Source organism: Rhinolophus hipposideros (genome assembly GCF_964194185.1).
Source record: "Rhinolophus hipposideros genome assembly, chromosome: 9".
Classification (NCBI taxonomy): domain Eukaryota; kingdom Metazoa; phylum Chordata; class Mammalia; order Chiroptera; family Rhinolophidae; genus Rhinolophus; species Rhinolophus hipposideros.
In genome coordinates, this window is record NC_138055.1 from 3,379,294 (window position 1) to 3,406,712 (window position 27,419).

Genomic DNA, 27,419 nt, shown 5'->3' on the forward strand with positions numbered 1-27,419 from the left:
TCCGTACGCATTTACTTGTAAACAGAAACCGAATCTGTGACGTAAATAGAAAGCTTGAAGAATCGTGTCTCTGGCTGATGGTGTTTCCAGCGGACAGCTATCGCAGAGACGTGGCTGACACAGAGTGCGGGCCACACATCGATAAAGGGGCAGGAGGCTGGGAGGCCGCGGAGCCTGGTCATGAGCGTGGGTCTGCAGCCAGTCCAGCTGGGTTCTTACAGGGCTCTGCCACTGGCCCACAATGTGTGATCCTGGGCATGTTATTTAACTGTGATGGGCCTCAGTTTACACATTTATAAGATAGGGGTAATAATATTACCTACTCTAGGAAACACAGATGTACAGAGAGGGCTTATATGTCTATCACATAGGAAGCACTATATAATGCTTACCTCTATTGTGTTCTTCATTGTAGATGTAATTTACTTTTCCAGCGTCTCAGACAAGGTCAAAAATTTTATTTTTCCAATCTAAGTAAGTGGCGAAGGTAACCGCTGCCTTTTCTCCAAAAGATGCAGGTATTTGCAATGTCGACAAATTATTAGCAGCAAAAGAGTGTCAGTGAAGAAATGACCACAATGACTGATCACAGCATTTAGGCTTCGGTAGGAGGGAGGCTTGGTCTCTCCTAAGCGTCTTACCGAGTTTGCTCTCAGGAAAAGAAGAAACCTATCACACAAATATGTAAAAGATGATAAAAGCTTACCATGCTTCGCCTCTAAGATGTATTTACACTTTAACTAAATCTGGACTAAAGAAAATGAAAGGTTAGTATCTTAGCATGATGAAAAACACAGGGAAGATGGAGGGGTCATGGAGAAGAATCCGGCCCCTCTGCCCACTAGGAGGGCAGCTCTGTAGATGTTATAAGCACTGCACATGCAGAAGAATTCCTAAAGCAGACGTGGAGGCTATCTGCTCTGAGGGCTAAGGTGACCAGCTGGGGGCCACATGTGGTTTTCCTTTCTAGGGCCCTGGCACCCAGCATTCCTGAGCTCCAGGATGCTGCCTGGCAAGAGAGCCAGCCAGTCCTTGTGTAGAGGGAGGGCCAGTGACCTGCTGGCAGCTCACAAGTGGCAAAGGACCCCAGCCTTTGCCCTCTCGGCTCCCATTCATGGATGCTGCCTGCCAAAGAGCCTGGGGCCTGCGCCAAGAGCCGCAAGGAGAACAGCACCACTGAGAATGATCACAGTTCAAGGTCACCTTGATAATAAGAAAACTGGAATTTAAACCGTCTTTTCCCTCAAATCAGAATTTTCCCATACACTACGCTGAAGGTAAGAGTATGAAGATTTTAAAAGCAGGCAGTCGGGGAAAGGCTCACAGCAGCTCTGCTTGGATGACAGGACGCACTTTTGGGCCTGACCCCCATAGGGCTCAAGGAACCTGGGTATCACCCTGCCACTGGGCAGCCTTTCCATCACCCGAGATGCCACAAATGAAAAGCCAGAGTGGTCGACCAGAGGAGAGGCAGCGGGGATCCAACCAGGAGGAAGTCCCTGGCAAGCAAGGTGGCCTTCAGCCTACAAAAGGCAGAGACAAGGAATGGAAACATCAGTCTAGAATGAGGCCACACTACAGGCGGCCACTTCATGAAAAACTCTGCCCTGGTTTAGGAAGGCCTGTGGTTCACCCAGAGATCCAAGTGGGGGCGGGAGGGGACCCCCACCACAAGCAGGTGCTGGGTCCACACGTTCACCGTCAGTGTGGTACCAGACTCCCTGCTCAGGAAATCACATTAATATAAAAACCAGGACTCGCAGGAACCCCGGAGATGGAAGCAAAAGCAAACCACTCTGTGAAAACCAGTCCACAGACCCCAGGGTGCATGGGCCTGCTGCAGGAAAGTCACCCCCCACACAAGATGAGGGTGCATTTAAAAAAAATCACTGGGAGAAAAGAACCACAGACCCAGCAAAGGAAAAGGAGGGGAGAGGATGAGGGTGGGGAGACAATGGAGAAAAATTACACCCCAAGGACTAGAAATAATAGAAGCAAACTGAAAGAGAATAAGTATGGCTGAAGTCAAAATACAGAGATAACAATGAGAGAAGTGGATCAGAGAAACAACTCAAGATCATTCTCAGAGATGAAAGACATCTATTTTACTGAAGCTCCTAAGACTTGCAACTCCTCCAGTGGAGTTCAGAGCTCATCAGCATGGCCAACAAGGCCCGTGGCCCAGCTGCCCAGCCCTGCTCTCCAGCCCAGTCCCCCGCCCCTTGCCCCCTACTTCCTACCCCTGGGTCCCAGGTAAGTCCAGCACACAGCTGGTGGTCCCACACACCAACTCACAGGTGTCGTTCTGCCTGTAAGACAGACCCTCTCCTCCAACCTGCATAACTCCTTCTCATTCCTCTTTTAAAGCCTAGATCCTAGAGGTTCTCCCGGAAGCTCCGAGGTGAGCCATCTATACGAAGCATTTACAAAGGTTCTACTACTCTGAGTACTTTTCACACACTACTTACTCCACTCTGTTGAAATGACCCGTGCTTACACCTGTCTCCCCCTTGCACCCTGAATCCCTTGAGAGTAAGCCTAGGCCAACTCCTCTCTGGCGTCCCAGTGTCTGGGCTGGTACACAGTGTACGGCAGGTTTGAAGGGCACTAAAAGCTCTTAGCACGATGCCCAACAGCATGTTCGTTCCTACCCGGACTCCAAATTGTTCCTGAATTTACTCTTAACTGTAACACAGCAGCACATTTACAGTCGAACAAAAACCCACAGACCGAGACTAAACCTCACTCTTGGTCCATTAGAATGCAATGGGCATGAGACTCAGCTCTCTCAGAACCTTTGGGGTGGGGGGGAGGGTCTGATAGTGCTGATGAAAAAAACTCTTACAGGAACGTGACTTTGATCCTCTTAATTTTCAGTTGCTGCCAGGAAAAAAAAAAAAACAACTAAAAATGCTAAAGATCAAAACTGTCTTAGATGTGTGACAGACAGTTCCATTTTAATTTTTTAGAAAAGAAGAGAACTCTCCAACATTTGAAATAAGAGCACTTTTTTCATTTCACCAAAGAAATGAAGCCTGGGGAGATAGAAATTTCAGAGTGACATTAGGTTGAGATATGTAACTGAAATCTTCAACACTCAAACCCTCAGCAAAAGCGAATGTACTCGAAGAAGAACACCTGACAATGAAGGTTGAATTGAAACTCCTATTCCTTCGAAGGGGAAAACAATGTTTAACACATTGGAAAAATAACCTTTATTATTTTCTCCTCCCCACCCCACACACACTGTCTCTCCCTCCCTCCCTCTTTTTTTCTCCACCACCCCTATTTCAGCTATTATTTGTTAGCAAATTACCCAAATCCTATGCCAATGCTTTACTTTTTTAAAATCTTTCAATTAAAAATAGAATTGAAATTGTAACTGTTAAAGCCCTCAGATCTTGGCCAAGGAAAGGTTGAGATGGTGCACTGCTATGGAAGTGGAAGGAAGAAAGTATTTCAGTCACTTGTGCACTAAACACATTCTCTCCTTATCACAGAGAAAAACAGGAATTCTACACACGTGTCTCTTCTTTTTTAATAGTATCTCCTTGTCATTATTAAGGCAGTTCAAGTTCACTGTAAAGACTACGAAAAAAAAAAAAAGAACCAATCCTTTATTTTACCACCTGGAGCTACTGTATTTTGCCATGTATAATGCGCTCCCATGTATTATATGCACCCACGTTTTTGGCCCAAATTTTCAGGGGAAAAAAATCTTTTGCTTTAATTTTTTAATTCAAATTTTTAATTGTTTACATTTAGGTACTTGTCTTTTTGTATTATAAAGGAATTTTAGCGTTTATTTTTTAACATATTATGGTACAAGAAATTTTATGTGCCAGTAACAAATTTACGATATTTCCACATCATAGAAGGCCAAGGTCGTAAGTTCAACAAAATCGATTGTCTATTGTCGTATTCCAGGGTATTATTTTGCAAATGGATATTGTTACTGATTTCTAGAGTTACACTTTTAACTCATCAGCATAAATAAAAGAATTAAAAACACTTATGTAGATATGGAATTAGTACTACCCATCCATGTATAATGCACATCCTTACTTCTCCCTCATAAATTTGAGCAAAAAAGTAAGCATCATACACAGCAAAATACGGTAATTGCTATTATCGTGTTTCCCAGAAAATAAGACCAAATAAGACCAGGTCTTATATTTATTTTGGCTCCAAAAGATGCATTAGGGGGTATTTTTAGGGGAAGTCTTATTTTTTTCATGTACAACAATCTACATTTTTTCAAATACAGTCATGTCATCTTCTGGAACAGCGTCATAACGTACTAAATGTGTCCGTCTGGCTGACGATCTTAACTGGGGCTTATTTTGGGGGAAACATGGTGCTGTTGTAGCGTATTTCTTTTTGGTCGTTTTCTCATGCTCCTATGTATGTGTGGACCTTAAATATAAATGTAACATCACTATAAAGCATATAAAAGTCAGGGCTTATAGATGCAGTGTGTGTCTTGCTTTGAATTCCCACTGACCATGGTGTCATATGTATTGTATCAAGACAGTAAACACTCTTGGAAAACATGGTTTTTATTGGATGCATATCATAGTACCGTAATTTACTTAAACATTTCCAATCGATGGAAAAGTAGATTGTCCCTAATATTGTCAATAATGCTGAAATAAGCCTCAGCATAAATACAGCTGACTGTGACTGAGCGCCTAACATACATCTTACACGGATTATCTAATTTACTTCTCACAGCGACCTTCTGCCGTAACTACTAATATGACTCTGTCTTCGATGGAGTAAACTGAGTCACAGAGAGGCTAAAGAATCTGCTCAAGGTCACCCAACTATTATTTAACAGAACCCAGGTTTAAACCTATTTGGGCTCATTCAAGCCTCATTTACTTATTTATAATGCAATCTATGGTAATCCTCATTATTTCTAACCCATAAAACATCCTTGTTTATTCCAAAAAATCGGTTAAATACTATTGTAGATTTCCATGGTTCCATTTTTAACATTTTACTCTTTAATTATTCCCAAATTTATTTTGGTGTTTGTTACAGGTGAGGTTAACTTTTCCCAAAGAGTTAGCCACTTATTCATAGTTTGTCTTTAAAATAAACATTCCTTTTCTCTCTGGATTATTGTACTATCCTTATCACATGTTAACTTCTTGTAACTTCTCAGGGGAATTAAACTGTTTTTCTTCCACTAACCTATATACTTCTGAACACTGCCACTATTTAGCTTTAAAATATATTTTAATATTGTTAAAACAATTCCCCAATTTGTTTTTCTTCAAAATTCTATCATCGCCCCCGCCCATGGGATTTTAACTGGCCTAGCAATAAACAAATAAGTGAGTTTAAAAAACAACTAACATCTTTAGAATATTCCGTATTTCCATCCAGAAACAAGGCACATCTCAGTTAATGTTTTCCCCTCACCTAAGTCTCAGATTATTTCTTGTTGTGGAATCTGTGAAATAATCATTTTTACTGTTACATAAAATCCACTGAAAATCCCTGCTGTCCAGACTGGCTCCTGTGACACAGTGAAGAACTGAGTGGCAGTTAAGAGAACTGGATTCCAGGCTTGTACAAACTGCTGAGTCACCACGGGCAAATGACATCCCCTATGTCTCCCTTGGGTATCTAGGATACGGGTCAATTACGCTCCTGAGAAATCTGCATGTTCCTGAAATGGAGTTCTCCACACGCCTCTCAGGGAAGTCAGATCCTACCAGAACACGTCAGGCCATAAAGAAAACAGTTCAGCAAGCATTGATGAGTGCGATCATTGTCAAGAACGACTTTCCAGTCTGTCTCACATGCACTGCACTGTTTTACCAAAGGTGTCCACTCTCAGAACCCACCAAGTTGGCCAAAGATTTCAAAGGACGAGCTTCCAATGTCTTTTTCCAGTGAATATAGAAGCAGTGGAGTACTGTGGGAAGGAATGGCTCGGGCTCTGCAGTCAGAATCCAGCTTGTTATCGCTCCAAGCAAGTAACTGAACCACTCTAAGCTTTGTTTCATCAGTAAAATGGGATACTCATGCACCGTCCATTAATTCTTTCCACTACATGCCAGGTGTTGTGGCAGGTGTTAACCCAGAGCATGTTCCACCTTCTAGGAGCATGGTGGTGGGGACCACAGCGCTGGGCCCGGAGCCTAGTTGGTATGCAGTAGTAATAGTAACAGACAGTAGTCAACTGTTACATTTTATTTATACATTGAGCATGATGAGCCTTCCTTTTAAATAATGTTACGCCTTTTCTGCAAAAGAACAAGTTGATCACTCCACAACAAGACACAGAAAAAAAGGGGGTTTTGGTTCTTTAAAAAAAAATTTACAGCTGCAACAAACTAAACCACGATATATGTCCTCTAGATAGGAATTTTAATTTCATTTACTGTAACAGGAACTGTAAGTTCAGGAAACTAATGGTGACAGCTTGATTTATGAATTTTGACATATTTCTTGAACTGGGATTACATTACAAAGAAAGTGGAATTCTAAGCAAGTCCGATCTTGCCTATACATTCAATCTTCAAATCAATAAGCTGGGATTCTATGCAACTTGTTTCTGACGGAGGAAAAACACACAGCCTAACTGAGACAGGCCATGTACCTGTAATTTAAATGAAGTTCCTTAACACGCTCTCAGAATCGAGCTAGAACAGTTTTGGTATCCACACAGAAAACACTTTACTAGGTAGTAACAAAAGAAAAATTCAACTCAGAAAGCATTTGTGGTCAAACTGACAAGAAAAAAAATGATTCTTGTCGTAAAGAGAGTGCTCATATTTGCTTTCACTTTACTTCCTCCAAAAAGCCCCCTCTATTAGAAAAGAAATGTACACAAAATAAGGAATATGAGGATTACTTTAAATGTCGTAAGTACCTGTGAAATACTGTCTACAACTTTCTATTCAAGTACATACAATGGGGAGGCACTGAAATGAGTTAGACCTAATCATTTACAGCGAGACTGGTGGGGAAGGGAGGGTGAGAGAGGAGGAGGTGGTAAGAGGCACCAGACAATCTGTTAGACACTTTATATATGTGACTGCATCTAATTCTTCCAGCCCCATAAGGCAGCTGCAACAGTCTCCATTTGACACACGAAGAAGGTGAGATTCAGAGAGGGTAAGTCACTTGTCCAAATCTGCACAGCTAAAAATGGTAAAACTCAGGCAAATCAAGGTTGGTCTAACTCTAACGTCCTATTTTTGTTCTAGGCCAAGCTTTCTGTCTGTTGTGAGCTCCCTCCGCGAGCATCATGCATATTTATGGCTCCAAATGCTATAAGCCGAGCAAAGACAGTGGGGCCAGTGAAGGAGAGCCCACTGTCTGCACATTTTCAGCAGCCGTCCCGTAATTCCCCAATTAGTCAGGCCCAGGTATGGTACTGACACTTCCTATGAAGGTAGAAAAATAAGAACTTGGGAGAGAAGGCAGATTGAGCCATTGTCATCCAGGAAGACCTAGAGAGACTAAACATCAAGGGAGAAGCACGGTGGCTGTGCTGGTGCTGGTGCTGTGACCAGGAAGGAAATAGGCTTCTAAGTACAAGTGAGTGATACCCAAATCCAAGTTTGTGCATGTCATGGTCTTGCTGGTGGCAGTTCATCGGCGAGTGTCACACTCAAAACAGCAGCAGACGTCTACTAAAATGCACCAGAATTAACAACCGATGACACACTTGCAAACACCGAAGGCACAGGTGGCGAATAATGAAGGGGGTAAAGAACAGACAGGCGGTGTGGAGAGGAATGGGGGGTAGAAAGCGTTTCTGCATCCACCTGAGGTTTCCCAGAGAAGGCTCCTTGTGACCGTGAATTCTAAAGGCCAAGGTAAGGTCACACTGGTAAAAAATGTAGGCTGGGAAGTCCACACCGTTCGTTGCAGACTAGGCCAAGACACGCGCGGGCAGCTGTGAGGACGGCAGCACAGGCCGTGCTACCCCGGCCCATACAGGCCAGTCAACGACCACTTCTCTGTAGGACAGTCATTCAGTCATCGGGGAACTGACAGGTCAGCCGGTCCTGATGTCCAGAACAAGCACCAACCCTACTAAGAGCAACAACCTACCGAAAATCATTAGGAATCACAACAGACTTTTTTAAGGTTCATGATTTAATGGGCAAATAAGTTGCTTGAGGATATTTCAGATAGGAAGAAACCATAAAAAAGGGTTTAATAGTTTCCCAGCTCTTGGCTCATGTCTGAATATGAAAAGCTGAAAGGTACCACCCGCTTCCAACAACAAAGCCACTAAGAAAGAAAAATGATCAAGGTATGAATGCTTAAAAACTGAAAATGTAGTCTAAAACTTTCTTTAACATTAGTGAAAAAAGTACACTCATCTATAAAGCCTAAACTAAATGTATTTTAATTGCTTGCAAATACTGTACTATCGAGATGCTCTTACAGTCTAAAGTATAGATATAGATAAGTCAAATACCAAAAAGGCAAATTACAGTCAGTTAGAATACATTCAAATATACACGAAACAAAACTTTCAAAAAATTACAGAATCCAATATATATATATTATAAAATATATATAAATATATATAAAATATAAAATATATATAAAATATATATAAAATATAAAACTCCTTGAAAAGGAGGGTTGTGTCTTATTTGCTTTATATTTTCGGAACCTAAAACTGTGCTTGCTTTGTAGTGGACTCAATGAAATTTTAAAAATAAATTCTCATTCAAGAGAAATTAACTGAATGCCTACTATGGGGCAGGTAAAATATGGACTTGGGGATAACATGATGGGCAAAACGTTTTAATGAAAAATGTATCACAAAGTTTTTTTATGTGTACATTAATAAATAAAACCTACCTTCACGACAGATAATTTGGGATTGGACTTGTCAAATAGTTACCTTTATGTGAACATTTCCATACAGCACAAACTTATTTTAAAGTGAATTTAGGCCTGTTATAAAAGCTTTCTGTGTGCACATATTTGCACACATGGGGTCAAACATACATGTGCGTGCTAGGAATCTTTTCTATCACGGAAGAGGAGGTGGAAGACGAGTAAAACACCGAACAGCACAACCAGAAAACCTTTGGCAGAATGGATTCAACAGCCAAAACAGCGGATGGCCCATCTCAGCCAAGACAATTTCTTTGGGGAAAAGAAGGTAGATAAACTAGGTCACCCGCCTGTCCATTTTGAAAAAAAGAATGCATGTAGCTTTATGGAGAAAAAAAAAAGTGGTTTTCTTCCCTCCCCTAATAAAGCGCTCACTTAAAGAATTTATGATAATAGCAAAGAAACGAAGAATGGGGAAGGAAGAAAATAAACCATACATTCCTTATTCTAACAAAGAAGCCAAAGAATGCTTTCTTCATGTTTACAGCATTAATACCGTGTGCTTTTTACGACAGAAACCAAAACAGAAATCTCCATTTCAAGTCCACAAAGGTTTAAAGGTAAACTAATCAGCGCAGATGTGGCAAGGGGATACGGTGTAAGCGGAGCACAAAAACAAGGCCAGTACAAGCCGGGAAGGGTTAGGAACCCCCCACCGTGCCCTGGTAAAGGGAAGCCTAGCAGTCTCTTTCCAGTTCAGGAAACACCACAATCCATGGTGTGTACAGACTCACGGGACGGCTATAACATCCATTTCTGAGCAGATCTGCCAACTCAGCCAGGCCCCTCGCTGCTCTGAAGTACAGCTCCAGACACAGGGAGGGGGTAAGGGAAGAGGCTCAGCCTTCCTATCACCGTGGTGCTCCTGGCAGTCCACTCCTGCCCTGGCACAGCCAGCCAGAGCAGCACACGGCTCCTGTGGGACAGGCCTCCCCGCACGGACTTCTATTCCAGTTACATGTGCTTATGCGTGATATCACCTGTTAAGGTGACTGTCTCCTCCAGAGCCTGCAGCACACAGCGGCTTCCTTTTCATCAATGCTACCTGACATTAAATCACTGTCCCTCTCGGCCTTGGTGTTTCATTTAAAAACTGGTGACAATTAAACCTTTTCAGTCTTTTCCACAGAGGTGTCATAAGGCTCCAATGAACCAACTCTGTCTGTAACAAGTCAACCGGGTGCTAGCCAGCCGGTGGGTACCACGCTCAGCGCAATGAATGGCGTCACACAGCAAGCACAGAGACCCAGTTGGGCTTACATGGCTTCTGATCAAACCTCAGAGTAATCAGGTAGGGCACAAACATTCTGGGAAAATGTGTGCATTCATGATTTGGGGATTCTGGTTCAAAGTGGCAAGCATGATCCCTAGATACCCCGAGATAGAAGCACTGAAGGACCCCCAAGGCTGGGCATTCACATTTGGTGAACGGATGAATGGAGACAGAGATGTGCATCCCACCAGAGTGCCAGATGCGCACCAAGAAGGGGCTGTAGGGGCCTGGCTAGCCTAGGAGAACCAGATTCACCAGCCTCCACCATCTTCATTTTGAAGTCCTTCGGGAAGTCTATTTCAAATGTCTCCTCCAAACTCCTGGAATGCTCCCAAATGAGGCACCATGGCCCTGGGGAGGAAGCAGAGGCCAGGAGCTCACAGTCAGACAAGTGTAGATTCTACTCTGGGCTCTGTAACTCACTCACTGGATGGTCTCTCCCTAAAATGTGTTTGGCAGAACCTGCTTTGCAGGACCCAATGCAAAGATGACACTGGTACTACCCATAATTCACCAAACACAATGCTGGGACATCACGGACACTAAACAAATCATCAGTCCCCTTTTTTTCTGGGTGAAAGATGAACGAAGTTAGGCTACATGATACAAAATCCCCTAACACACATCTTCAGTCTCAGGGCAGAGACAGAACTAAATTTCCCTTTAGGCACCAATTTGGGTAGAAGTGGGATGACCTGTCTAGACAATTCAATGGTAGTTAATGGCCTGGTGACAGACTCGCTACATACGCTCCTAATCACCCATTTCTCCAAATTGGAAGTGAAGTCATCTGAGGGCTAGTGAGTACCATCCCTCCAGGGAACCGTGAGCAAAGTTAACGTCTGTAACACCCGGCTGGAATCAGGACGTGGCTACCAGAATAAAGAAGCTTCCAGCACATCCAGAATAAGATTGTGAGGCTGTGTCAGATTCTTAGGAAGGAGAAAAAAAATTGCAGAGGTAATGCTTTCAGGTTAAGGCCTTTTGTTGGCACAGGTAAGAAAGTGGGAGAAACAGAGGCATTCTTATACTCAAAGAACGAGCTCCTTCATACCTTCGAGAGTGTTTGCTCAGAAATCAGCAGTGCTCTTAGCAACTGCACACGTGAAGGCACCCAGCGTGGTCTTCCTGGGCGCCCCAGTGACCTCTCCACAGCAGCACTTGGACACACTCCATATTTACTTACGGTGCAATCTGAGCCTGACTTCAGTGAGCTATTTCATAAGCCTTTTAAGGGTTACTACATTTTATTCCTCTAAGAGGCCAATCCAAAGTAGCAACAAAAGAATAGTTAAACACAAGAAAAAACACCTCCTTTGTGCTCCTCAAGAAAGGCAGTTTTGGTCATTAAAGAGGTAAAGTGTTTTATTCTCTAGAAACTTTCTCTTACAAAGATCAATCCAGTAATTTTCCAAGGGGAGATTAGCAGTCTTCCACTCAAACCTGCTTGAAGATAAGGAGGAGTCGAAATGGTGCACACATATAATAAAAGAGCAGGTTCCCCGGCATTGGTTCTGTGCCGTGTCCCCTAAGAATCATTCTACTTATCAAATGCTGCATAACATACTGCCCCCAAATTTAACATCTTAAGATTTAAGATGACCATTTTATTTTGTCTTTTCTCTCCTCTGTCTTTTAGGCTGGATGATTGCTATTGACCTATCTCCAAGCACACCAAGTCTTTACTATGAGCCCACCCAGCAAAATTTTTTAATTTTTATTTTGGATATTGTATTTTTCAGCTCTAGTATTTCCATTTGGTTCTTTTTTTTTGTAGTTTCCTGCTTCTTTAACATACACTCTCTTTTCGTTCATTACAAGCATATTTTCCTTTACATCCTTGAGCATAGTTACAATTGCTTTAAAATCTTTGTCTGCTAAATCTAACGTCTGTGTCATCACACAGCCAGTCTCTGTTAATTATCTTTCTTTCCCCACTTAAGAATTTTCCTGTGTGGCAAGTCAGTTCAGATTTTATCCAGGGCACTGTGAGTACTCTGTTGTGGAAACTCCGCATTCTATTATATTTCTCTAAAGAATGATATTTTTGTGTTAGCAGGCAATTATCTTAGTTGGACTTAAACTGTAAACTCTTCAGAGTGACTGCTCAAATCTCAATACAATGAGTTTACCCTTTATTTAACTGCTTGGCCCTTGACCCACACATGTGTGAATTGGGGGATTTATTTTAGGTCATTGGTATAGAGAATTTGGGGCTTGCTTTTTCTTTTCCAGGATTACCTCCTTCGCCTTCAAATGGCTGTGGTTGCTTCAACCTGTTCTTTAATTCTTTACACTAAAAGGTCTGTAGATTTTCTATCAGAGTTTTAACTGCTCTGCATAACACACTGTGCTTTTCCCTTCTTCCAAGTGTTAATTCAACTCTAGAATCTGCCTGTTTGGGTCAAATTTGAGTGTCTTCACATAGCTGTCTTCTGCCCAGTTTGTAATTATTATTTGTTGGAGGATGAGTCCAACAGTAGCTGACAGGGCCATTAACAGAAGCAGAACCTACACAACCTAATTTTTCCCCACAACTTTTACTTTTTTCTCACCATGTTATGGGTGATGAATTCAGGAAGGGCTTGCTGGGCAGATTATTCCTGATTCATGCAACACCTGCTAGGCAACTAAGGAACTGAGGTTAGCACCATTTCCAAGCTGGTTTCTCGCTCACAAGTCTGGTACCTCGACTAGTCTCCTTCTCTCTCCTCATCACATCTCCTCCTCCAGGGCTTTTACATAGGGACCTGGCAACTCACAGCAAGGTGATCTCAGGGAATCTGCACTCTTACGTGGCAACTGGCTTCTAAGAGGCCAGCAATGGAACCTGCCAGGCCAGTTTGGAGCTATGCCAGAAATAGCACAGAATCACTCCAACCATATTTTATTGTTCAAAGTATTCACAGGGTTATAGTCACCCAAATTCAAGAGGATGGAGAAATAAATGTCAACCCTTGATGGAGGAGTGGTAAAGTCACACTGCAGGAATACATGCAGAATGACAGATTATTTGTACCACCATCTTGGAAAAATGTAATCTACCACATGTATATCCAATATTTGATTAAGCAAAACAAATGCCACCTAAGGTAAAGCCCTAAGAAGATGCAGGCAGGCTATGTGAATGAAGCACGTGGTGTAATTCTCCTGCTACCTTTTTTATCACCCTCTCTTATTATCAATATAATTAACCTCTGAGCTATTCAGCACAAAGTAGGTTTCTAATGCAGTCTATTGAGTGTCCAAAGATTTAATATTATGTCCATTTCAAAATACCTAGAAGAAATGCTTATGATGTCATCATTCAAAATGTAGGGTACAGATACATGTTAAGGTTTATTTTTTTCTTATGATCATGTCAATAATAACTACCATTTTATTTACTAGATATCTATGTGTTCGAAAATGTCTAGGCTTTTTAAATACCTGTTTTTATTGACTGTTCTCTATGTGGTATGAGTGCTTAAGTGCACAAGCTGAGCACAAACACTGACAATTTTTAAGACAGAAGACTGACTCAAACACACCAAGGACAAACACAACGCAAATGACAAAAATGCTAACAATTATGACACCTTATGCTTCTCTGTGGGAACAGATACGTATACATACACATAGCTCAGCTATGGTCTAAGTACCTCAAAGTTTTCACTCCAAAAGAGTCAATATATTCTAATTCTAAACACTATCCTCTAAATGAAGTCCCATCTGCATGATAATAATAAGAAACAATCTTACCTTGTCCTGGTTATCTTTATTCTTGTAACACATATTTCCAATCAGACGAATGAGATGAGACTTGAACCCCTCGGCCACATTTGAGACGTTGCCTTCCGCCTTTATGTAACCACAGGTACTGAAGATGCTTGTGCTGTCCAGGCCAGACACGTGGACCAGTCTCAAGAGATCTATCCCAGGGAGGACAAAACTTCATTTTTCAGAGAAAAGTTTTTAGGATTTTGCACTAGTTTTCCGTAAGTAAACCTAATTTATTTTAATGAATTACTATTAGGTCGGTGCAAAAGTAACTGTGGTTTTGGCAATTATTTTTAACCTTTTAAAATGCAATTACTTTTGTACCACCCTAATAAAATAAACTAAAGGTAGCGAGTCCTGAAAGCTTTCTTTAAATAATGATTAGAAGGCTCTTCTGCTTGTGCTTTAAAATTTTTCAGGACTCTGGTTTTGGGGACAGAAGCCAGAATGATGACCCCAACTCAGACTTTCTATTTATCCACAAAGAAAAGTTGGCTAACAATTTTCCACCATCTTTCTTAGAAAACAGTTTTCCATTCCAGCTTCTTTACGGAAGAGCTGATGTGATGACAACAGTCAGCAAAATCTAAAAACAACACCGATCTGTAATGCGCCATGTGACAGAAACCAAGAGACATATTGCTCTTTTCTCATTGGCCAGATCATCAGAAGGCAGCCAGTGCTCTCCACAGATCTATTCTGGCCACATTCAGAAGAAACACCTTAAAATTGTTATGCTCTACGAGATGCCTTTCAGCAGCCTCTGGAAATAAGCAAGCTTCCCAAAGCTGTATTTAAATGTTAAGTATCTCCTTGAGCCATCTCGGCAAATCTACCGTGTTTCCCCAAAAATAAGACCTAACCAGAAAATCAGCCCTAGCATGATTTTTCAGGAGGACATACCCTGAACATAAGCCCTAATGGTCTTTTGGAGCAAAACTTAACATAAGACGCGGTCTTATTTTGGGGGAAACACAGTATTAAGGACACATATCACTTTGCCCATTTTATAATGAAAGGATCAGGATCGCAGAAGTTAGTCATTTCACAGAGTAGGGATGGCCACCCATGTCTGCCCCGGCTCCAAACACATGTCTTTTCCACAATGATTCGATTTCCCATGTTCGTGGTGTTTTAATTATCACTAAAAGCACTGCGTTCAAAAATAAAACACATATAAGGTTCCAACTGTCTTCTATAGCTCACTGCTAACTTATCTACCATCTGGATACAAATTCATCTTTCTTAGCATATGGGTCTCCAGAATAAGTATAATCTTTTTTAAAGAAAAAAAAATAGCAAAGAATGAAGAGGAACCATAAGTGTAGCTAACTCAGGAACAGGCTCTACTTGAATTATTTTGCCAACAGTTTTTCAGCAAAGACGGTAAAATTTCAAACACTGTCTTCTGGTTTAAAAACAATATTCCTATAAGAATAGAATACACAATTATTATGTGTAAGGCACTATTCGTCGTGCCCCATAAATGGAATTAGGAAAAAATTTACTAACAAATTTGGTAAAACTATAGTACTATAAAAACTGCCATGATGGAAACCTCCCCCATCAACAACCCCCCACCATCATCACAAATACCCCACCATCGTCATCATAACCACCTTTGATGAAACATCCACAGTGCACACCTGTGTAACAGGCGTACCCTCGCATACTGACGAGGCATCCTGAGTTAAACAGCAGGTAATGACAAAAGCCTGAGCTGTTACTGAAACACCATAATTCCTCTCAAGAAGAAATATTCCAAAAAGTCTCAAAAATATACCAATACCCTGAAAGTTACGGATCTGTGTTTGGACTTCTATTCCAGTATCACAAGTCAAAGATTTCTCAGTTAACAACAGTAACGTGTGATATTTCACTCACCAATCCCTCTTTCGAGCAAGGCAGGGTAAACCTGTAAGTAGCCGAGCAGGTCACTGTTAGCAGTCATTTCACACAGGACATCCAGAAGCCTAATTGTAACCAGTGCCTCCTAAAAGAAAAAGGAAACATAAATTTTTACGTCCAGCTAAATGACCTGACTGCTCTAAATACTGTAAGAGAATGAAATATCACAATAAGTACCAAAGAGTCAGTGCTTCTAACAGCTGTAAAGAGAGAAACCGCAGTGTCCAGAAGAAACCAGAAGCTAAGCCTGCACATGAATGACCGTCCCTTTACACTGATGGCAGATAGCACCATCAGGGACAAGACGACGTGTCATCATCATGTGTCTTCCCGGAGCAGAGAATCAGAAAAGCTCTTATTCAAGCAAAAATACCTTCCAACAGTGGAATAAATTCCAAAATTACTAGCTATACACATATTTATGCAAATATAATACTTTCCTTTTAAAGTGTTCCTAGCAACACAAGTTCTACTTTAACAATACGAATACCCAACGAAATACATTCATTTCTTGTCCACAGGAATCCTGTAAAATGCTGTGGTTGGAAGGATTCTGGCTACAAGAACTTGCATTATTTCTGAGTAAATATAAATCTATATGCAGTATCTTGGGAGGCTGGAAAATATATTACTTGAAAATGTTCGCTGGCATAACTACTAAGTAATTTACTATCAAATAGACTACGTGATTAAGAAAACTACGAACTGCATGGCATTAATCAAAATTAAATTTAAAATGCAATTTTGGTACAGATTTTGAACCTCATTTTTAACATATATATTATTTGACAAAATGTGGTAGATGCTATAAATTTAGGTCATAAAGATAACATTCTTTAAAAGAAAAATAAATACTGCCTTCTGTTAATTCTAAATGTGTACTTATTATTCTCCAATTAGGATATTTAAAGGTCCTATTTTAGTATAGCATTCTGAAATCTCAAAATAAATAGCAAGAAACAACACACACTTTTAATGCCTTGTATCTTCAATTTTATTTAACAGATTTCACTTGCTAGTTAAAAAGTCAGCGGAAAATATCTAGGTAAGAAGTCTGAAATGAGTGCCATGTTTAAAAGACTCTTGAGCAAATCCATGAACTCTGCATGCCTTCAGCACCCTCTTTTGTTAAATGGAGAGCTTCCCAAATATCATCTCCTGATACCATTTCTCCTTCAAGGAATGGCTGATTAATTCTAGGTCTGGGGCAATACACACAAGATGATCCTGAACATTTCGTCATACCAGACAGCAAGGAAGCTACCAGAGACTATTAGGATCAGGTCAGAAGAAATCAGAGGCCACTTGGAGAGGCTTCCACTGGCCAGCAAGGGCACATCCAAACATTAGGAAGTATAATAGCTGCAACGGATTGAAAACAAATTGAACCATGACTTCAAAATAATAATTCAAACAAGTCACTCATCATCTTTGGATGACAAAACCAATTCCTGACTTTGAACGTTGGTAATCAAAGGGGGAGGGGACATCAAAATGTACCTTGTATAACCTAATAGTTGATTAGGGGAAGATTCTCTTTATAAAATATTGCAGCTAATAAAAAATGAATGACAATCAAAATACCATCATTTCACAACCTCTAAACAATGGACGGAACTAGGTAATAATCAACACCTGTGAACATCAAAAAGAGACAACAGACATTCTGAGTCTCTTGATGAAAGTATGTATCACCAACAATGAAACATGACTGAAAACAAAAACTAACTCGAATCTGAATAAGCCTCTGGAACTAATTACCATTCACAGGAAATTTGAGAAAAAGAAGAGTAAGTTAAATACACCATGAAGATATACTCATCAAAATCCAAGCTGTAGAAAACTCTACACATAAAACAACCCAATTTCTTCAACAAATAAGTAGCAAAGGGGGAAAAAAAAGAAGAAAAGGAAGAGAAGGAAAAGGGAACCTATATACTATACTAAAGGAGATTTCAGACATACCAAACAATCGCAATGTAAGGCCCTTATCTGTATCCTGATTCAAAGAAATAAACTTGAAAAAAGTTAAAAAAAAAAATCACACAATGGGGATAATGTGAATACTGTTTTACCTGATACTAATATTTCATTGTTATTTTTAAGATGTGCTACATGTATTTTACTTATGTGTGAAGATTCCTTACCTTTTAGAGATACATATAAAATACTAACTGATAAAATATGTTGGTGCTCTATTTCAATCCAGGAAAACTAGCATAAAAACAGGAGGAATTGTAGACAAAACGAAATTGGTAATCAATAGATAATAAGGGTTTAGAAGAGATGATCTAAGTTTACTTCCAACTCCTAAATTCTGGTATTAACTAAAAGAAATCCAAAAGAAACAATCTATCTCTACCTAACACATCCCCAATTTTAATCATTAGAATCCTTTTATGAATAAATTATATTTAATGAGCATCTGGAAATTAATAACAAAAGCCAGGAAACATTATTCTCTTAAAACATAAGAACAACGAGTCACATGCCCTTCTAGTATTTATAAGTATTATAACACTATATTCATTAAATCAGGCACTATGGAATTTAAAAAAAAGACATAGGCAAATAAAAGAACAAGATTATGAAGTGGGCAAAGGAGGTAACAAAAAGAGTAGTCTCCTGTCAGGATCATCCATCTGGGTTAACTTCGCCTTTTAGTGTCTCCCAGCTATTTTACAACATTGTAAGTTGTAGAAAAATGATAATAATACAAATGATTCTTGTCCACAGAAATGCAGATTACTTGTGTCTGGCTGGAATGCAATTAATCATTGCCTTGTGCACAGATGGTGCTTGTGTCTGTTTGTAAGTTTGCAAATCCTTTTATTGCATATACATGTGTGGCTCTGAATTCTTGGCCATTTGTTCATCTTTTTTGTTCCCTGTGTAAAAAGTGGGAAATGCAGAAATACATCAGAATTTAATGTATGATAGGTATTAAGTGAAAAGGATGAAATTATTCACTAAGTGGCACTGATGCAACAACTAATAGCTAACATTTGGGGAACATTAACTACTCACTAGTCAGCAGGCTATTAATAAATGCTTATATTACAATACAACGCATTTTACAGTTATAGAAACTGGGGCACAGAGAGGGCAAGTAACACTTCCAAAAGCACACATCCCGAAATAGAAGAAATCAAGAGTCAAGCCCAAGCAGTCACCAAAGATTTTACTGTCCAAATCTTGGATAGTAAAAGGACATAAATAATTCTTTTGGCTCTATACTTCATTCCTTACTCACAAATAAATTCTAGGTTAATAAAAAATGCGGACAATGTGTTGAAAGAACGAGAACATGTAGGTGTGTATTTCCACAACCAAAGTGGAAAATGTTTTACTAAATAAGTAAAAAAATTCAGAAGCCATAAGGACAAAATTGAACTAGATTAAAAACAAACAAGAAACTTCTAAGATGTTAAGAGTACCATAAATCCAACAATTAAAACAAAAACTTAAGAGAAACAAGTTCCTAAAATATATGACAAACATAAATTTTCTGCAAATGCTCAGTAATAAATGTATTTTTAAAAGGTAACCTAATATGAAAAACAAATTAACATATTGGTCCCTGGGGGAAAAAAAAGTTAAAGAGAAATGATAATTAGATCATATTAGTGAAGGTTGTAGAGCCACACATTCTGATTCTCTGTTAGTATATCATTTAGAAATATTTCTAAAACTTTTAAATAAATGTAGAAATGTAGTCTCTGCCTCAGCAATTCAACTTCCAGGAATTTATAACCCGAGATTTATTTGTCCAAAATTGCAAAGATATTTTTACAAGGATGTTCACCATAACATTATTTATAAAAGTTTTTCAAAAAACAAACGTGGAAACAATTGAAATGTCCACCTATGGAACACAAGTGAAAAATCATATGATGGATCTATACAGTGAAATACTATTCAACTACTAAAAAGAATGAGATGAACATACATGTATCTGTTAAATGAAAAGATGCACAAGACAGATCAGAGTAAGGAAAAAAAGCAAGCTGAAGAACAGAATATATAGTATTGTTAAAAAAGGAAACAAAAATGTATAGGTGTGTATACACAAAAAAACCTTTGGAAGAAAAAGAAAAAAGTATCTGCTGATATATCTGTAGAAAACAGATGGGGCTAGACATAAAAGGGGACTTCATAACTTTTTGTTTCATTGACTTCAGCGTGAATTATTTCTTTAACAACAAAACCAGTATTATTTGCTTAATATGAAAATGTCATCCCTTATCAGTATGTGGAATGAAAGACTACTCTTTAACTTATTCCACAGATATTTATTAAACACCTACTATGTAACAGACACTACAACTTAAGTTGGGAATGTGAAGAATGAAACAGAATGAAAAAACCCACAATCTGAAGATAATTCTCAAAATATATGGATACAAAAAAATACAAAACAAGGTTAAGGGGGTGGGGGGTGGGAGATGAGGGTAAGGGGGATCAAATATATGGTGATGGAAGGAGAACTGACTCTGGGTGGTGAACACACAATGGGATTTATAGATGATGTAATACAGAATTATACACCTGAAATTATGTAATTTCATTCACAATTGTCACCCCAATAAATTAAAAAAAAAATACAAAACTAAACACAGTTTTGTTTACTTTCATTAGAAAGGCAAAGCTCACTACAAGTGACAAAATGGAGACTCAAGACAAAGCTAAGTCGAATCTTAAAGACTAAGCATATTAGAACTGACAAAAATATGTCAAAAACTGGAAACAAGCACACAGTAAGATACCAAAAGACAGAAACATGTACATTAATATGAAAACCTAAAACCATTTTTATAAAGAAACACACGGATTAATAAATCTCAGGATTTTAAAGCCAAAAAAAGACATTAAAAAATAGATGCTAGAAAAATGACTATTTTCATTCTGATTTTTCCGTAACATTATGAAGACTTTATTGGATATCTCTTCCCAAATTATCACAAATGGGTAAACACCTTGGTTTGCGGGTAGATTGACTGGGGGGAGAGAGGAGGAGGGAGCAGAGCTTAAAGCCCTGATTTGTACATTCGCCGATTTCCTTGGAATAAATACTCAACCATGGCTGACTCTAGGCTACCAAGAGCTTAACAAATTCTCACAAATTTCTGAGTATTTAACAACTGACCCTCGGAAGCTAATAGAGGCCACTCCAGCACACCCCTGGAGATACAGTGTATTTAAAAATTGAGGTAAAGTTTCATCTTTAAAACTCCTGTAGCTTTTCTTTAAAAAACTTCTAACTTAAAGGATACCATATATATTAATATGCACAAGTCTTACGTGTATAGATCAACGAATTTTCAAAAAGTGAACGATTTGGGCTTTTCAAAACAAAACTGTCTACAATTTTCTATCGTTTAATATATAATAATGTCTCCCACCTTAGAGGATAAAACTATTTGGAGGGAAAATTTCCTCAGTATCAAGTTACATCAGGAAACTTATTACACTACTGAAATCGTCTATACTACAAATGTAAGTGCCTTGCAAGAGTTTAAAGCCGTGATCTCACCAGTACTGAGTTTTCCTTCCCTGTCTGTTGGACGCACAGCTCACGGCTCCTCCTGCTGGAAACAAAGGCACATGGGAGCTCCAGAAGGGAAAGGCAGCCCTGAGGGAAGAAACACCTGCCTTCTGCTACCACAAACAACGGGAGTGAAAGCAGGGGCTCGTCGGCGAGCCCTAACGGGGTCTGCACGACACAGCACAGAAGGTCAATAGCACAATAATCTTGAAGAAAAGTATATTCGCAGAGAAGGAAATTATAATACCTTCTCGGTAGAACCGCAGTCCACGTCTGTACTGGGGGTTACCAAGTTCCCAGGCGCTCACACAACTCTCCAGGAAATGCCACGGGGCAGTGTCCCCATCCGCTACTTTCCCATCAGTGGACAGTCCCCTCAGAGGGCAATCCCCACACCAAGTCCCACCTATGTGCCAAAGCGATTCCCTCTCTAGTCACCATTCTTACGGTATCAGCACAGGAACGTCCCTCTATGGTGTTCTTGAACATGTTTAAATCAACTTTATCGAGGTATAATTTACATGCAATAAAATACATGCTCGGAGGTGTATGGTGCTGAGTGCTGTCACATGCCGGACAGCTCTGTTACCAACGACACTCCCTCATGTCCTTCCATAATCAATTCCACCCCCCACTTCCAGCCCCAGGTGACACTGGATGTGCTCTGTCACCACCGATAGGTTTTGCTGCTACAGAATTTCACAGAGATGGAATCATACAGTATGTTCTCTAGTCAGTCTGGCTTCTTTCAGTCAGTATGTCTGAGATTCACCTGTTTTTGTCTCAGAAATATATTCCTTTTTACTACTCAGTAGTATTCCAAAGAAAGGACAATTCCAACCGTAAGACACAAGGGAAGGAAGAAAGAATAGATACAAATAAAGAGGATGTCTGAAGTGAAGAGGAGGAAAACAGAATTAATGTAAGAAGACCTGAACTATCTAGGGTAGGCTGCAGGAGAATAAAAACACTCCAAGGAGCTGAACAGGATGCTGGATGAACAGGAACCTCCTACAATGGGCAGAAGAAACAAACTCTCTGGAAGGAAGGAAATTGAGAAATGTGCACCCAATGCGTTAAAACTGGACATGCCCTGACAGCGAGCAACTCCACTGCTGAGACTGGGTCCTCGGTTAGTCAGTATGGAAACGGACAACCTCCAAGACATGCAAGTAGGCTGTAGCACTATTTTTAACAAACAGAAACAAGAGCCACCGAAATATCCAATTACAGGGAGTTAGACAAATAAGTGATGATACATTGTTTACATAGAATGCTACACTGGCATTTTACAAAGCCGTTCAGAAAGTATTACATGTGTGTTCATTCAGACAATATTTGCAAAGTGCCACTATGTACATAGTACAATGAACTTCAAGTCAAAACTTCTGCCCTCATGGAGCTTCCGTTCAGGAGGCAAAAACAGGAACTGATAAAAAGATGGCACAGGATGATTTCATTTTTAATATGTCGGTGTGTGTACCTGCGTACGTATGTATGCATGTATTGATGTTATCTGCCCAGAATATATCTTCCCTAGAATTTTTTGGTCATTAACTCTGAACGGTAGTGATAAAGGACATTATTTTCCTTTATATTTTCTTAAAAGTTCTAAAAGAAGGATACTGGTCTTAGTCCATTCAGACTGCTGTAACAAAAAACAGCAGAAACTGGGTGGCTTATAAACAACAGAAATGTATTTCTAGCAGTTCTGGAGCGTGAAAGTCCAAGGTCAGGGGCCAGCAGGGTTGATTCGGGTGAGGGCCTCTTCCAGGTTGCAGACTATAGGCTTCCTGCTGCGTCCTCACGTGGAGGAGAGGCAGGGAGCTCTGTGGGGTCCCTTTTGTAAGGGCACCGATCCCATCAGGAGGGCTCCCTCACGATCTCATCACCCCCAAAGGTCCCAACACCACGGCTTTTGGCATTAGGTCTCCAACTTACGGGTGTGGGGCAAGAAGACGCAGACATTCAGGCTCTGGCAGATGCATGACTTACGCAGTATTTTTTAAAGCTTTTAAGAAAGAATTCTCACCGAGGACCTAGCTGAGTCGGAAGTCTGACCACTCCTCCCACCCTAGAAACAAACCCGCCCTCTTACCTCATCGTCCGCATGCTGCTCGGAGGTCAGTTTCAGCACCATTTTGCACTGGTCCACGAAAGTGCTTGCAAACAACTGGGCGTAGCTCAGAAACACCGGGACTTCATCCCTGGCCAGGGGCTCCTCAGACATGACCTTAGCTATCATAACGTCTAACAGCGTAACCCTGCAAACATAACAGATTTTACATGAACATGCAATACTGAAACTACACAATGCTAAAAACATTTACAGTCACCATTTAAAGAGAATACTTTTATTTTTAACTTTCTTACTTTGCTTATAATGTCTAACTAGGGAAAACATGTTTTTGTGAATAAAATTAATCATCAATTACCTATTTTTTAAAATACTGATTTCTTTGACGCGACATGACTACAGTAACAAGCACCTTTTATATCCATTGCTTTGAGCACTGAAATAATTCAGCATTTCAGAAATGCTGTCAGTTTAAGTTTTATAATCCATCTCCAACAATAACAACAGCAAAGCGCAGTGGGCTAACATTTATTCACTAGTTACTATTGAGCCAAGCATTTTACAGGCATTTTCTCATTTGATCGACACAAAAACTCCACGAGGCAGGTATTGTCATTAGCCTCACTACAGATGGGTCAATAAGGCTCAGTGAGGTTTGTTTACTTGCCCAGTGTCACACATCCCAAGCTGCCAAGACAGGATTCACACACAGGAGGCCAGCTCTGACTCCAGGGCCAGGAGCCTTTCTTACGAAGGTTGGCTTTTTTGTTTGGTTCCTCATTTTAGCTTACAAAGACATAAATCTGAAGTTCAAACCTATGCTACTTTTTACATCAATATTTAAATTATCAAATAAATGTTTCTATTCAACAGCTTCTTTCCTTCTCTTAGGAAAAACGAATCACACACTGGGCCATCTATCTGGCGCAAATCAAGCAGGATGTTCCTCAAAATCGTATTTTAATCTGGGATTATATGTATAAATCTTATGTATTTCTATACCAGAAAGGGCATGAGTATCTGAAATGCTTCGCAAAAGAGGGAAAACACATTTACATTAGGTATGGAGCACATCTTACTGAAGGAAAAATAGGAATTTTTACAACAAGAAATAAAACCAGTATACTGGACTCTTCTTTTTATTTTAATGGGAAAGATCACCAGTCTGGAAAAACCACCCACAGACCTTAACGATGTTCGAAACTCCTAAGACCTCAGATTCCTCACAGCAACTATTAATCCAAAATAAAACAAACAAATAATCCCCTCAACTGAGCACAAAAGAACAACAAGTAGTTCAGAAGTAGGATATTTTTGTTTTCCTTTATTCCCATATAACCTGATAAGTAATTTTATCAGAGGAAGTCACAGGTGTGCACAGAGCGCGGTCTGGAGGAACGAGGAACAAGACGGATGGCTCGCCGGGGAAAGGCCTGAACACCAGGAAGGTCATCCAGGTTGTCCAGCAGACAGGCTGTGGGGCCCAAAGGGACAAACTGCGGGCGGCCTGGAAGCTGGCGCTAAAGGACAGAAAAGGCAGACCTGGCGTTTACACACGCGTGAGGCAGTCTTTCCGTCCGGGGATTTCTCCCAGCTCAGCAGGCGCACGCTATACTGGACCCTGTCATTCTAAGACAGGACACCTAAGGACACAGGCAGTGAGTGACTCTGAAGAAAAAGGGGGAAAGTCAGAAACGAACCTTTAACATCCAAAAATATAAACCAAGCTTGAATGTCACAGGAGAATAAATTACACTGCGTTAAATGACGCTACTTACATTAAGTCATCTGCCAATAAAACTTTTAATGGCTCCTGCTATGAAGGAGCGAGCAGGTCCCAAACTCTTTAGTGGGGTACGTGGGGCCCTTCCAACCACGGTCCCCACCTGGCGATCCATCTCCTTCTACCTCTCGCCGCCACCAAAAACCACCCTCCTTACAACAAACGAATCACACACACAACTCAAGTAGGAAACTGTCTTCAAAATCATTTCCTCGTGGCTGCATTTGCTTGTATGGTACTTGCTGCCCCTATTTCTAGGCCAGAAAGCATGTGTGCATTTTTCAAATGTACTGCTAGTCAGGGAAACGGCACACAATGGGAATGTCTTACTTCTTCCAGCTGGGGGGAACCACACTCCATGCTGCCTTGAAAACATAAAATACAAGTGGCCTAACAAGTGCTCGTCACTCACCGATGTATTCAGTCAGGGGAGGAGGACGCAAAAGCAGGAAAAACCCAGTCAAAGAGGTCAGAGATTAGCTGCCTAAAATTATCACACATCAGAGGGAAAGTCTGGCCAGAAACCATCTTTCAGGCTGTTTCAGGCTCACCAGACACAGCCCCACAACTCAGAGTCAAGGGTCTATAACAGTATCTCCCAATCACCGGCTGTCATTAACACTCTATTTCTAATTCACTTCTGATTAAATAGTGACGTACTGCGTCCTCAAAATGATGATTCATGTTTCATAAAAAAAAAAACAGACAGCAAACATACCCAAAGAGTCCTCCTGTGCTTGCCTGTCGGGTTCCTTCGCCTAGAAAATGTCTGTTCTTTCCTCACACGTGCCTGGTGACCCCCCCAACTTCTCTGCCCTCCCTCAAATGCTACCTCTCCCACAGTCTTGACTTACTCCTGAGACCTCTGCCCTGCCCGCCATGTCCCTAAAGCACTGTGTCTGTCCTCTCCGGTGACATCTACCACACACGTCTTATGTTAATTATCAATACCCTGGTTTTACCACTCCCCACCAGGTCTGCCGCGAAGCTTCCAGAAAGCCTACAGGACCCTTGAGGGTGGGCAGTGTCACCCAATTGTGGCCTCTCCTTGAAGAACAAAGGAGAGCGCCCTGCTCAGAGCAGGGAGTCAACACGCTTTACTGGAATGAAGCAAACCAAAGAAACTCTGCTGTAAGTAAAACCGCAGAGGGGTAGAAAGTGCTTGGAGCCTTTTCTCCTCGCTTGTGTAAAGCACCATGTATGTCTCCCTACACTCAGGCCCATTTCCTTTTATCCCAAGTGGTCAAGTGGGTCACACAATTTGCCGGTATAATTAAATTGCTTCCACGTGTTCACATGTGCAATTGAGAGGGCACAGAAACAAAAGCACAAATCTCGAGCCAGAATATTCTGGGTTGATGTTTCTTGAAAATGAAGTTTGCTGCAGCTGGAAATCTTACTTAGGCCATAGAACCACATGAAATTTGAACTACAAAGACCCGCCTCCAATAGATTCTATCTCCCAATGAAATTGAGGGCTCCGATCGTCATTCACTTCTTCATTCTCTCATCGAACATCTGTTGATGGCTCATGACAAACAGCACGCCTGACGTGCCACCAACAGGAGAGAAATACACCAATGTTCAGGAGAAATGAACCACCAAAGAACGCTTCTCTTTTCTTAAAGGTATTCAATGTGTATGTTCTCATACAGTGTGCTGGTGGCTATTTCACGCTTTTTACATATAACACGAGTGTTCTCTCACCTTAGTGGCCTTCAGCTCTAAGTGGCATCAGGTCAGACACCAGAGCCAGGCCGCCTGTGGTCTGTTAAATGTTCCATTTCTGACTCACACATATTCCCATAGAAAATAAGCATTTTGAAAAGAGCAAGGTCGTCTCCTAGCATAGCACTTAGCATCTCATTGTGCCTGGAAGGATTAGCTTACTACTTGGTGCCCAAGGATAGCAGTCCCTTCTCCTCCCTTCTGCCCTGGAAACAGCCTTGCGGCGCTTCGTTGGACTCTTACCTTCTGCTGGCCTTGGGGGTATCTCTGCTGCCCACCCCCCCGCCAAGTATCAGAGACTGTAAAATTGGTTTTGACAGAGTTACTCCAGAATGACAACAGCTCTGTCACGCACCCACATGACAAAATGATGCTAAAACTCAATATCCCTTCCTTGAATACTAATGTGTTGGGCAACTTTGGTGTTCTTAGCATTTGCCACACCATAGAAACCCACTGAATA

General features: G+C 40.7%; 1 protein-coding gene across 1 annotated transcript in view; it reads right to left on the minus strand.

Annotated features, from left to right (window-relative positions):
• The window catches only part of ATXN10 (ataxin 10), a 147,972-nt gene that overhangs the window by 71,235 nt on the left and 49,318 nt on the right, over positions 1 to 27,419 (minus strand). Inside the window, exons 7-9 of the mRNA XM_081059850.1 lie at positions 23,467 to 23,632; positions 15,800 to 15,908; positions 13,898 to 14,067 (exon numbers count right to left, since the gene is read on the minus strand). Coding sequence (XP_080915976.1) covers positions 13,898 to 14,067; positions 15,800 to 15,908; positions 23,467 to 23,632 — 445 coding nt within the window. The remainder of the gene's footprint in view (positions 1 to 13,897; positions 14,068 to 15,799; positions 15,909 to 23,466; positions 23,633 to 27,419) is intronic.